This window comes from Cottoperca gobio, chromosome 23 (assembly GCF_900634415.1).
Source record: "Cottoperca gobio chromosome 23, fCotGob3.1, whole genome shotgun sequence".
Classification (NCBI taxonomy): domain Eukaryota; kingdom Metazoa; phylum Chordata; class Actinopteri; order Perciformes; family Bovichtidae; genus Cottoperca; species Cottoperca gobio.
The window spans coordinates 7,842,584-7,855,660 of record NC_041377.1 but is presented as its reverse complement, the minus strand read 5'-3'; the positions used below and the strand labels follow the sequence as shown (position 1 = coordinate 7,855,660).

Genomic DNA, 13,077 nt, shown 5'->3' with positions numbered 1-13,077 from the left:
TATATCATGCCATCCATATACAGTTGATAGCCTCATCCATTTTTCAGATACATATGCAATTAAAGAAATACTCATAATACTAAAACAGCCACCACTACTGTGTTTAACAATGCCTTTAGGAAATGTGTACAGCAGTTTATAGTCCGTTTACTGGCCTACCCTTCCCTGAGACACATCAACCAATACGGTTGATTGAGAATGTGGCTGTCCCAAACCCTTCCCCCTACTTCTATTAGTTTATACTGCTTGTTTATATGACTTCTCCCCAAGGAATGTGTGCATCAGTGATACAATGCAGCACATACAGCTAACATTATATACTGAGTCTGATCTCTGTCATTGGACAAAACAGAACTCCCGTACCGATTTGGATATACACAGAGTGCAAACTGTAATGACAATTGCACTACCACAATGATTCAGCCTGTACAGGATTCATTTCCTGTGCAGAGTACTAAAGACTCACTTGAAGAGTTGTAAGCACCAACTGCACTATACATTGCTATTTGGGTGTGGCACATTTAAGAGAAGTGAGATTTATGTTCTATATAGCAGTGGACTTACACACTGTAGTCTTCATATTGTTAAATGTGATAGTGAGAAATAGAAACTGAGGTTAGTTAAGTGAAATTATAACACGAGAATTTATGATCTGTGTGTGTTAACTCAGACGGCGGAAGGGGCTCTGACCAACCTGAAGAGTAAGTATGAGGCGGAGAAGTCCATGGTGACTGACACCATGATGAGGCTGAGGAACGAGCTGAAGGCCCTGAAGGAGGATGCCGCCACTTTCTCATCTCTGCGGGCCATGTTTGCCACCAGGTCAGAGATGAACCAGAAGCGACTAAATATTTGATTTAGATTAAAAATGACTCAGATGACTATGTGCAATGGGAAACATGTTGCTTACAGTGATGAAGCCACAGAGTTCCCCATTAACTTTACTTTTAAGCGGCCAAAAAAAGAATTAATGCCACTTTAGTTGCACTATCAAGACTGCTCTTTCATTTCTCAGTGTACCAATGTGGGTGAGCTACATTTTTATCTCAATCCAACAATTATCAAACTTTCTAATCTTAAAAGAATAGGCTCACATTTTGGGAAATAAGATTATTAAACTAAGAGTTTTTGTCTGCATGGTAACTATGAAGCTACAGCCAACCACTGGCTAGCTTAGCTTAACACAAAGACAGATAGATACGCTGACTATATGAAGGTATCAAAATCCGCCTACCGGCACTATGTACTGTGTGTAAAGTGTATTTCCCACTTTATGGCCTCTTCTTTCACCTTGTTTGCGGTCATTTCCACATGCCTATCTGCTTCTTCTTAACCATTTTCAACCTGCTAAACCCTGCTCTCTTCAGGTGTGACGAGTATGTTACTCAGCTGGATGACATGCAGAGGCAGCTGGCTGCGGCCGAAGATGAGAAGAAGACTTTGAACTCCCTCCTGCGGATGGCCATCCAGCAGAAACTGGCCCTCACCCAGCGCCTGGAGGATTTGGCTTTCGATCAAGAGCAGACCCACCGCACCCGGGGGGGCAGGCTGCACCGCATAAAGACGAGCACCCCCAAAGTAAGTCCCCCAGCCTTGGCTTCGGCCTCCAACCTAGCCCAGGGCTCCACTTCGGCTTTGGCCCCAGTCAGCATTCCCCTTTCTGGCCTTCTTAGTTCTACGTCAATTCTTCCTGATGATCCCACTGTGCCCCTTAGTCCATCTGTGGTCAGTGCAGCTCTGGCCTCAGCTCTTACCTCCCCTACGTCACACATACCCCATTGCAGTCCGTCATCACCAGCGGTTGCCTCATTGGCTGGCTCTCTGGCGCCAGAGAGCCCCCAATGTCTGGAGGCCTCCTCCTCTCCCTCGGTGTGGATCCCGCCCTCAACCTCTCTGAAGCTGGCTCACTCCAAGTGGACCCTGGGGGTGCGGACGTTTGTGGTTGATTCCCACAGTTTCAGTGTCAACATCACCCCCAATCAGTCCCGTAGCTCGGGCCTCTCCAGACACTACACCCCAGACTCTTTTACCTCTCCCCCATCTACCACAACCACCAGGCCCACCCAACCAGGATCTGCCCCCTCCTCTCCCTACCGATCGCCTATTCTGGGGCTCAGGCGCTCCACATGGAGCCCCTCACCCCGAACTCGGCCCATGTCTAGCCTGTCGCGCTCTTCTGTCCTCTATAGTCCCTCATCACCCTCCCCTTACTCCTCCTCCCAGTCCCCTTCTTCCTCCCACAGCTATTCCTCTGCCTACCACAGCTCCTCTCCTGCTTTCACCCCCTCTAGCTCCTACCTCAACTCTGGCCCCTCAACCTCCTATAGCCACTCCACCAGTTACACGCCCCTCTACCCCAGACACTACAGTTCTTACCGGCCCCGGCACTGACCCCTTAATAAACCCCTTACTATAAGCCTTTTAAAGGCTTTTCCACCAGACTCCTTATTGACATTAAAACTGCAACTCCCATCATCATTCTCTTTTTGTCACCTGAGAAAGTGGGCACTCACAGAGAGGAGGACAAAGTGGTTTCCTGTTTCCCAGTTCCATTTTTTCTGTGCCTATGCTTTGGCCAATGGGTTCTGAATGTTCAGTGACTTTGCTCAGGGATTTGACATAAGGAGCACAAGCGGCCACACCTTCCTTCTATTCTGAGACTGCTGATTGGTCCACAGGAGGACGTTAATAGAGACTTTTTTAATGAGAGTTTTTAGCATTTAGATTCTTCAGGTTGAAGTGACACATGCATGAAGTGATTCAAACACAGAGACATTCAGACATTGACTGGACATTTGGTGGACACTTTCATAGGTTCGAATAAGGGCCATGACACATTAAATACCGTCCTCTGTATTCAATATAATATCCACTCTGTAGTGAGTCTGTATACACATACACTGCAAACCACATTTCTTTCAGTGCAAGCGTTTTCCTTGAATGCCCAGGGGTTCAGTATGATTGAAACAAATTAGATTGCAAAAAGTGGTTATACCAGTTTCAGATGGCCAAAATCAAAGTTCTGATGTCCTCGAGAGGGGGGACATGATGATCAAAGGCATTTGTGGTATGTGTGGAAGTAGTACCTGTGTGACAAATAAAAAAGAAAGCCTGCAATTGTTTACACCTATGCACACCTGGCCAATTGCTGCGGCTAAATCGGCAGGCTTGTTGAGTTGTCGTTTTTTCGGAAAGTTAGGAGAATTGTTGGACGCAGCCCCCGAGAGCCAATATTGGATTGTGAGGGGTTGGTAATTGAAGGCTGTTAGGCCTTTCAACAAAAACTTTGTTTGAAGCATACTGACTCCTAGTGTTTCAGCTTTGATCTCACTCTATAATCTCTCTCTCTCTCTCACACACACACACACACACACACACACACACACACACACACACACACACACACACACACACACACACACACACACACACACACACACACACAGTTTTTAAACAAGGAGTGATGGACTAGTCATTGGTACGCACAGTACATTGTATGTCATGGTGGACATCGCTATCCAAATACACACCTCAATGAGTATTTTTTATGTCTTATCCAGGGTTGTTGCCTTCATCAGCTCAACCTCTAGCAATTGTTGTCCATCTCTAGCACCACCCAGTGGTTTGTTCTTTTATAGTGATGTACTCAGCTATGCATGTTCACGTTTGGATGCTCTTAAACTGTAGACTTCCTCCCCCTTCCATATGAAAAATAAACTGATAGAGGTGCAGGCTGTATGGAAGGTCATGGCAGAACTTATGAGAAGGAGGAAGGAGAGCACTCAAACATGGCATATGACCAGTGTAGGATCAGCTGAATATCATAGTCTAGTCATTGTGCAAGGAAGCAATATGACTTGGAGTTAGCTATGGTATGTGTCTCAATAGTCTGGTGTTTCCTTCTCCTTATTTACTATTCGAACCTGCTTTAAGTATATGAAAAATTAAAAAGCACTGCAAAAGTAACTATTACCAAAACCTGACAATTAGGAGGAAATGTCAAATGTCTTCTACATGTCACCAACAAGTTATAGCTGACTTGCCTTAGATCATGATGCAAATCCCCACCAGCTACACTGGTTAGGATTTGAAATATACACTTTTTGACGGCGAGTTGATAACAATAATTTGTAAATTGCATCTTTTGACCCTGTGCCACCTTGACCAGGTTAATAAGAAGTTGGTCTAATTCTTATTGTTCGCTCATTTCTGGACCCAAAACCAGACTGCTGTCTTTCATTGTTAGTTTTAGCTTACTAAGGATTATACTGATAAAATGCAATTTTGTGAGTAACCATATTAGGGAATTTGCTCAACATACATGTGATTTAAGAAAGTACTACCACATGATAACATGACTTAGTGTCTTTATATCCACACACTGACAAGAAGAACAAGTGATTTAAGACTATTCTGACTCTCCATCATGGCTGACTTCCGAGTTATACTCGTAAACTCACAATGTAGCACCCTCTTTTGCCTCTGAGGCCATCTGCAGAGGTTCAGCCAGTAAATGAATGTATTCAGGATTAAGTCTTGTTCATGGCACTGCACCAAACTCAGGGAACGTGACACACCTCATTCAATCTATAATGAGTCAACAACCAAACCATAATCACTATTAACATCATAATATGTTTATATAGGTTAGATATGTTTTGACTGAGAGAACAGATCTCCCAAAAAAGATTGAATGTTAGAGTTCATTTTTAGACACGTTAAAGTAATTATGAAATATGCTTTATGATGTTTCACATCTTACCCAGAGTCACACGAGAAGATTGATATCAATTTCATCTGGGTGTCCAGTGCAGAGACAGTTCTGAGGTTTGTGTATCCGGTGTATCCAAGCAATTTATAACTTGTTTTAATTAGCAGAATTAGAGTTAATATTGGATTAATGTTAGATGCCAGTGATGGTGTCTTTGTAGCCATTTGTTTTTGTTCTTTATGCCTAGTGGGAGATGAAGTAGCTGTCAGAATTTTCTGATATCTTTGGCTTTGAGAATTAGACCTAGAAGGCTGCCTTGATGGTTTTTCCCATTCTGCTGCTCTTAATAGCTAGCAAGCTAGTCATTAATATATCCTCTGTACTGGATTTATAATGGATGTTGATCTTCTCGTTTGGCCTGAGTTGACAGCAAATTAGTATTTTTGTTGTTCTTTTAACTGCTGGCTAACATCATATGTGAGACATATGAGTTTAGCACACATGATACCGTATTCCCTGTGTCTGTGTGTGCCTTACCAAACTGATTATACAGCACCTACACAGTGTAGCCTAATAACAAATGCCTGTCTGAAACCAAAATCTTTTTAATGTGCTTCCTTTATTTTTATTTCCACACCTGCACCTCAGGCTTAAATGCTGCTTTTGTGTGTATTTGGTTTTGACTTGGATTGCTTTCAATGGGGTTTGATAATGACTCATCAAAGTCTGATAATACTTGCAACTGTTAGTAGATAGTTTTTGGGTCTGAGAATACAGACTTGGCAAATAGTTGCCTACGTCCCCTTCAACCTTTCTGCAATGTACACCTTCCTTTTCCCCCCTTTGTATTATTGGAACCTTTAATCGTCACTTTTCTTCTTTCTTTCCTTATCTAGTAATTTAGACAGTTGTCTGTTGACCATTGACTCTTGTCTACCACTGTAAATGGATGCACCCTCTTGCCTATAACATACATATTTTTAATATGCAACATGGGGCAAAAACTCATTTGACAGGCACCTTTATTTTCCAGATTTCTGATTGGCTCCTTTGAAAGTTGTGTTTGCCATGATAGGCCGATATCTTGCCTTTATTTTTTTCTATCTTAAACCATTAAAGCTCTATGTCTGCAATCAGATTTGTAATGAGCAAATGTCATTTGACGAGGAGTCCTCTTTACATTTTCTGTATGCTACTGCTTGATCAATAATTTATTTACAGTACATTGTGACAGAAGTGTTCCCACAAAAGGTTTTAGACACACAGTGTTGGATTGGATGGTAATTTACATCCCTTCCTGATGCTTACTGCACTGAAGCTGGTCCATTTCTTTGAAGTCTGACTTTGATGTCCAATTTGAATCAGATAGTTTCTAGCACATTTACATTACTTCCCTTACAGGATTGTTTTACTTTTTTAAACAATTTAGCACAGATCACAAACTTTACTGCTGACCATTTTCCAAATAACTTGAACAGTGCCTGTTCAAAACATGCCTGTTCTCAATGGGCTAATTGCTTCTCGAGAACCGCTTATCCAACAACTTCACACTCAACACTGCATTTCCTTTGATCCTGAGCAATACACCTGTCATAACATAGTTGCGGGAAAACACACTAGGGGCCGACTTTTTTCGTTAGGCAAGGTAGGCAACTGCCTGGAACCAACTGAAAGGGCTCCAAACAGCAATAATTATTATGTTTCATATCATCATGAAACATCATAATTATTCTATATTCTATATATATATTCTAACTCATTGCACCACCGAATAACTTACAAAAAGCTCCCAAAGCACTTGAGAACTCAACTGTATACCACTTGTACAGTGTACTTCTACTTCTACCAGAGGAAAACATTGTACTACTACATTTTCTGAAATGTTTTATATTAGAATTGAAATCTGCACCGTGAATAGACATTAGGTAAAAGTAAATACTTTGTGCTGATGCCTCTCTTTCACTCTTCACTTGAAGTATTTGACTGCATGACCTGTACTGTGCAGCATTAATAGTTTTACTATTAAAAGTTAAAAAGTTTTCTCAAAAAGTATACCATACTATATCCTATACCACTGGCGATAATGACATTAAAAAAATGACGCTATACGCCGTGCTTCGATTCTGCTTTTCTGCAGGTGCATATCTGCTCGTATGACTACAGGGAAGTGAAGAAGAGTCCAGTTGTAATGTTAGTGCATCCAGCATCCATGTTACTATATCCCTTCCTCTTACGTTCCATGGATCCAGCATCCATGATGTAACGTAAGTATATCCAGTACAGCAACAAAAGTAAACTGCAGTCAATGAGCCGTGGTCTGCAGAAGAAATGTCTGACTCAGTCGGTAAAGCCCTGAAGCCCTGCACCACTCTGCAGCAAAGAGCGATGTTTGCTTGTTTATACAAAGTTTATTAATATTAAACGTGTCGCGTGTCCAAATAACACCAAATTCGACATTGCATGTCATTGGGTCTCCAGCAATACACAAGCCAAGTGTAAGGTAGATCGGATGAACGGTTCTCGAGAAATGCAAAAGACATAGACAGAGACAGAGATTCCTTGTTTTATAGTTAGATGGTTTCAGTTTTCTCTTCCTCTCAGCTACTGGTTTCTATTTATTTCACATGGTGTGAAAATGTATATGCAGTCACTTGAAACTCACTTGTGTTGATATAAAACCACCTGCACTATTTATAATTGTTATGTATATCTGTCTCATGAAGGCTTTTCAGTCACTGGGTAGCTCATACATTTTTTACGGGAAAAATGTTAAAAATAAACATCCATGTGCTGTTATGAGATATTCTTGGCTACCTATCAGCTGGGAAAAAAACGTAATTTTACCCTAAATTTTTGGTCACTAGAGTGCAAGGTGGTGTGTTCATATTTTTAACATTCTTCCCGTTACAAATGATGTACGCTATGGTCAAGTCACTGACCATATTCCATTACAGGAGATAATGATGCAGAGCATTATGTCAGCATTCATTTTTTGTTACTGTGTGGTCATGCTAAGTATTTTATTGATTTGAACACTATTGAAATGAAAAATAATGGCCACTTGGGAAATAAAAATAACATTCACTAATGTAAAACACCACTGTGAGATTTGGGAAATTGTCAGCAGTAATGTTAATGAGTTTTAAAAATGGGCTGAATCACCAGTATGTTCCCCTAACAACCACTAATAACGCACCCTCAGCCATGCGATTTGGTGGTCATTGTGTCAGCAATTTACATCTCAAATGGACATCCAAGATTTTATAAGTTGAGACAAAGTTGAGGTGATTCAAAAGTGGACTCAAATAGAAGGAATATTAGCATCTTGTTTGGGTGTAACCTGTATTTTGGTGGAAGTAAAAGAAGGAAACCAGTGTGATCTCCTCTCTGTGATACCCTTGCCTTGTCTAAACAGAAACAACTAATGCAAACACAGTGACACACACATTTCCCTGTTCTCCGCTAACATACCAATTTATGCAAAAATTTGATCAAGTAAAAATGTATCCAATGAGAGACAACCTGAAGTCTGTCAAATGTTGTTATCTGCCCCATGGTACAGCTACTGGAATACCAGTTGTGCAGTTTTATTCATAATAATCTTTATGGACTTTCTCTCAGATGGGAACCAAACGACAAATGTTCATGCAACAGACCAGTCACATGTTAAAGGTAATAGCATTGCCGTCCTTGACTGCAGTTTGATAGGTCAACTAATTTTGGCAGCCATCTCTGGAGTGAATGATACGGCTATATAAATGTAGGTCAAATAAACATAAAGTAGGGTTGGAGAGAAATATTGTAGTGTTAAATGTATTTGTTCAATCTTATATTTACATAGTTTGTATGGTGACAGTATTAATTTCACAGTTTTTTATGATTGTTTTCCCAAAATGGTTCTATTTTTACTTTGAGCTTATTTGACACTAACTTTATTTCAGTCAAATGGAAGGAGTTTTCCCATACAGACATTTCATAAAGCAACGGAGCTAGTCTTCAGAGAGAAATCATTTAAATGATTGGAACCCAATCTACCCAATCGCGCATAACCAGTTGAATAGCTGATGAAAAAAGGGGTTTGACTAAAACATATGGTATATTCCATATGCTCGTCACCATGACAATTAAAGACAATATGAGTAGGATTTGTAAACACAACATTCAAAGTTGGCCCCGGGTCAAGATGTGTTATGGAGCTTACCAGCGGATAAAGGCCAACCCCAGATTTACTCTCGTTTTAGAGCTTGTTTTGTCTCGCTATATTTGCGTTTTTTCTGTGCTGTGTCCTCCATTTTCGTAGCTTCCTCTTAAATTCATGTTTATGATCTATCTCCTGGTCGCTACGTTTTTTTAGGAAAATCCTACTCATTCTGTCACTCAATAGCTCGGCTAAACTTTTATAGGGAGCAATACTAACTAAAATAACCAAGAAATCTTTTCACGGCAACTTTATAGTAGCCACCAGCGAATCAAATGTTTTCACACTTTCTTATGTATTTGGGTACTCTCAAGGTTGGTCTGTCAATGGAAGAAACTGAAGCTGTCCTTGCTCAAAAGTGCCATATATTGCCAGGTTTTGCATCAATGGAGTGCAAATATGTCTTATTTGTTACAATGTAGGTGGATTTGTGGCCACCTACATTGTGCTGTATATAACAAAAACAATAACCACATTATAACACAGCAGTACAGAATGTATAACACACTATATTGTCTATAGAAAAGCATTATACTTTTTAAAAATACATGTGTTAAATAATCATTTATTTTAAACTTTAGCTTTGATTGGAATCAGTTGGCCGCTATTTTTGGATTGGAATTGGTAATTAATGGACTAACGATGTGGAGCCCAACCTACCTAAGGAAAATAAACTAATTTTAGTTTTTCTACAGGGTTTACATTGTATATACTGTAGTTTCTTCCCTTTTGCCTTGTGTCTTCCTTGGTCTTCAGTCTAATCATGCAGAGCCAAAGTGGCTTTGTGGCTCCACCCCATTAATTTAAAATAAAATAATTTTAAGAGAAATGTCTGTCTAGCTAAAACTCCTATCTCCTGTCACGGTATCACCTTGCAATACCGACCATATTACACTACAATATCTAATCACAGCTTTATTTTATTCTAATGAAACTTTCCTTGGTCATGATGAGAGTTAGCATACTGTAAGCAGCTCCGCTGAGCTAAAGCCGTTCAAAACATGCAGACTGTTAAATGTCATATCACTAAAATGTGTCCGATGCCTGTTTGCTTTCTGACAACTTTATATGCACGTGTACATATCAAGTATTTTGAAGCTTTAACTGTACAGTGTTATGTTACTATATACTGTAAATATCTATAAATTAGTACTTTGTGTGTTGTGTTTTGTGAGTGGGTGGTTGATCATTATTCCCCTCCATTATTCTAAACTAGGAATATTTATTTCCATCATTTTTATTTTTAAGTTCAAGTTCATACAGTACCAATACCAATATAGCCCTTCAACAGAGCAAAACTCTAAAATGCTAAATCCAACTCAACCTTAACCTTACTGATGTGTGGGTAAGTGTTAAGTCCTTGATTTTTTTCCCCTTTCGGGAAGCTTTTATTATCTTCCATGATTATATCTAAAATATTTACAGTGTATATCAGTGCTGTGTCTATCTAACAGTGTCAGTCTCTTACAGATCGTCAGTAGCCTTCTGCCACAGTGCCGTTCCTCGTACCCTCCCCACAGCTGAGGGTTTGAGCATCCTCAGCTCCTTTTACAGGTAAAAGCAACATCACAGTCGCACAGCAGACTTAGTGGCAGGGAAATATATCATGCTATTGTAAAATCAATGGTGAAAATTTGTACAGATGGTCCCTAAAAGAGGAGTCTCACTGACTCCTATAGAGCCAGGTATTTCAATCAAAACCACAATTGTGAACCTCATGTTCATAATTGTGGTTTTGATTGAAATACCTCAACAACTATTGACATTTAGTTCAGTCATTCATTGTCTCTTGGATGAATTCATATAACTTTTGTTTGTCGGCTGTAAATTCTGTGAGAAAGACAACCTTTTTCTGAAGTTTATTTAAGAGAATGTTGCTCCACTCCACTGCACTTCTTTTCCTCTGAACCTTTGTGATATGTATTATCAACTAGCATTTTTATGGAGCACTACTTCCATGGGCATTGCCCCTGATGTGTGACTGTCATTAAAGAGATGGTTAAACTTGATTGAGCAGCAACTCACGACCCCTGTGTATCAGCTCTTTCAGACTGTTCAGTCTGTTAAACTGAAAAATGATAATGATGATGAGGATGATGGTTACATTTAACATAACACTCCAATCACCAAAGACAACGTATTCAAGACTCTTTAAAGTACATTTGATTTGGTATTGAGCCCCATATTGAATTTTGGGATTGACTGGTGCACAAAAGAGTGCTTCAGTCTAACCCTAATAAATTGTGGATTAACCCTAATAAGCCTAATAATAGAGTATTGCAACCTGTAAGATAATTACTTCAACGGAACATACATATTTTCCTACATATGATAATGTTTAAAAACCATAGAAGATGTGTTTTCAATTATTAATGTAACATTTGTTTACATTTGTACCAACATATGCTATTCCTATGTTACATGCTACTCGACTGGTGGCTGCTAGGCATTATGGTCTATGTAAAACCACTGGATACCTATGTTTCACATTCACTCTACTCCTTGCTCTCTTGTTCGCTGCAGTAGTGCGTCGACCCTCTTGCATCACTGACCCTCGGTCCGCCCACCATGAGTGCCTACTGTCAGGCTTCCTTAGTTGCCTCTGGGTGCTCCCTCTCTGTGGAACACAACACCTGATCCCTGACTTGTGACACTGTTTACCCAGAAGACTCGCCCAACATTCTGTCCAGAGGACCTTGCTCATCTAAAAACCATCCCACAATGCCTTTATAGGGAGTGCCTGGCTCCCACTTACATTGCTTTGGAAAAGCAGAAATGATGCTTGCCACTGCCAGTAGGACCACATGAACCTACTGACTCAGCCATTGCTACAACTGCAGTACATTTCTTATCCTCGTATTCATCCATTTTGTTTGGGTGTTTTGAATAATCAAAATTAAATTAATCAAATCCTCTTTATTTTGTCACCCACATTGGTTATTGTGTGTGTCAGCATACAAATATATGTGTATCACACAGTATGGCACTATACAAGTATGTTAACCCTTGTGCGCATTTCATAAAGCATGTGCAGCTAAAGTTCTCCCTGCTTCAGAAATTAAAGCACTACTCCCTTTCACATGTATTATTCCTACACATAAGTATTGCTTCTTCATTAAAGATAAGAATAAGATAAGCACAAACTAAAGCAATGCATCCCTAAAACGTGTTGTGTGTGACTATTATCAATCCACACATGCTGATTCACTTGCTGCACTCACTCAACTGCCAGAAGAAACTGGAGCTAACAGGAACCAACTGGATATGAGCTGGAGTCTGGGGAGAAAAATAATGTGTATAATTCGAAAACCTAGCGATTACATCATTCAACTTTTCTTGACTTTAGGTTCTGAGAAAATGTTTGAAGGGTGGGATTTTTAAGTTCTGATCAGATGATGATGAGTGGACATAATGCAGTGGTTTGTGACTTTACCACACTGTACAATACGGAACTACAAAAGAGTCCAATCCTGCATTTGGTCCCATTCCACTTTGTCTCTGAGGGTACAGGTGGATGTTTTTAAAGCTTGAATTTTGCAACACTTAAGAAGAGTGACGTTACATTCATTTTTATTCCATGATTTCATAAGACTGTGCTGTACTGTCAGGATGTCACTGTTATTTACTTGATACAAAATGTATCTGTGAAGAAGACATTTATCAGCATTAATAAGCAATATTGTTGTAAAAATGTTTATTTCAGATGTTTCCCCCTAAAAGCCTCCCTATCAAATCAGAAAATAAACTACTCATACCCTGTTGCTTTTTCTTTTCCATCTGTTCTGTAGTCACAGATTAAAAAGTCTGGGTTTGCCTGCTTACATTGGAAGGAAGAACATCCCATTTTTGGTTAAGGTGAGGAGGTCTGAGTAGAGCTGAGAGAGCAAGTAGCAATCATAATCGTAACGATGGCTGAGACAACTGTCAATCCAGTAACTTCCCAAAACATGGTCTCAATATCCCTTTAAATGAACATAAAAACCCACACTAAAGGCCCTGTGAGGCTGTATCATTATTGGTTACATGGTTCAATCCCCGGTCAACATGTCAAAGTGTCCTATGGGCAAGATATTAAACTCCATTGCTCCCAATGGCATAGCTATAGCCAGGTATGTGAGTGTGTGTGGATGTTTATCGCTCCGGATGAGCAGGTGGCAATTTGTATAGC

General features: G+C 40.0%; 1 protein-coding gene across 5 annotated transcripts in view; it reads left to right on the top strand.

Annotated features, from left to right (window-relative positions):
* LOC115028501 (protein bicaudal D homolog 1-like) overlaps window positions 1–12,668 on the top strand; it is a 42,439-nt gene extending 29,771 nt beyond the window's left edge. For all 5 annotated transcript variants that reach the window (XM_029462314.1, XM_029462317.1, XM_029462316.1 and 2 more), the window contains 4 exons: window positions 671–822; window positions 1,368–1,578; window positions 10,380–10,463; window positions 11,433–12,668. In XM_029462314.1, the coding sequence (XP_029318174.1) occupies window positions 671–822; window positions 1,368–1,578; window positions 10,380–10,433 (417 nt within the window). In that variant the 3' untranslated portion in view covers window positions 10,434–10,463; window positions 11,433–12,668. The remainder of the gene's footprint in view (window positions 1–670; window positions 823–1,367; window positions 1,579–10,379; window positions 10,464–11,432) is intronic.
* Window positions 12,669–13,077: the final 409 nt, after the last annotated feature.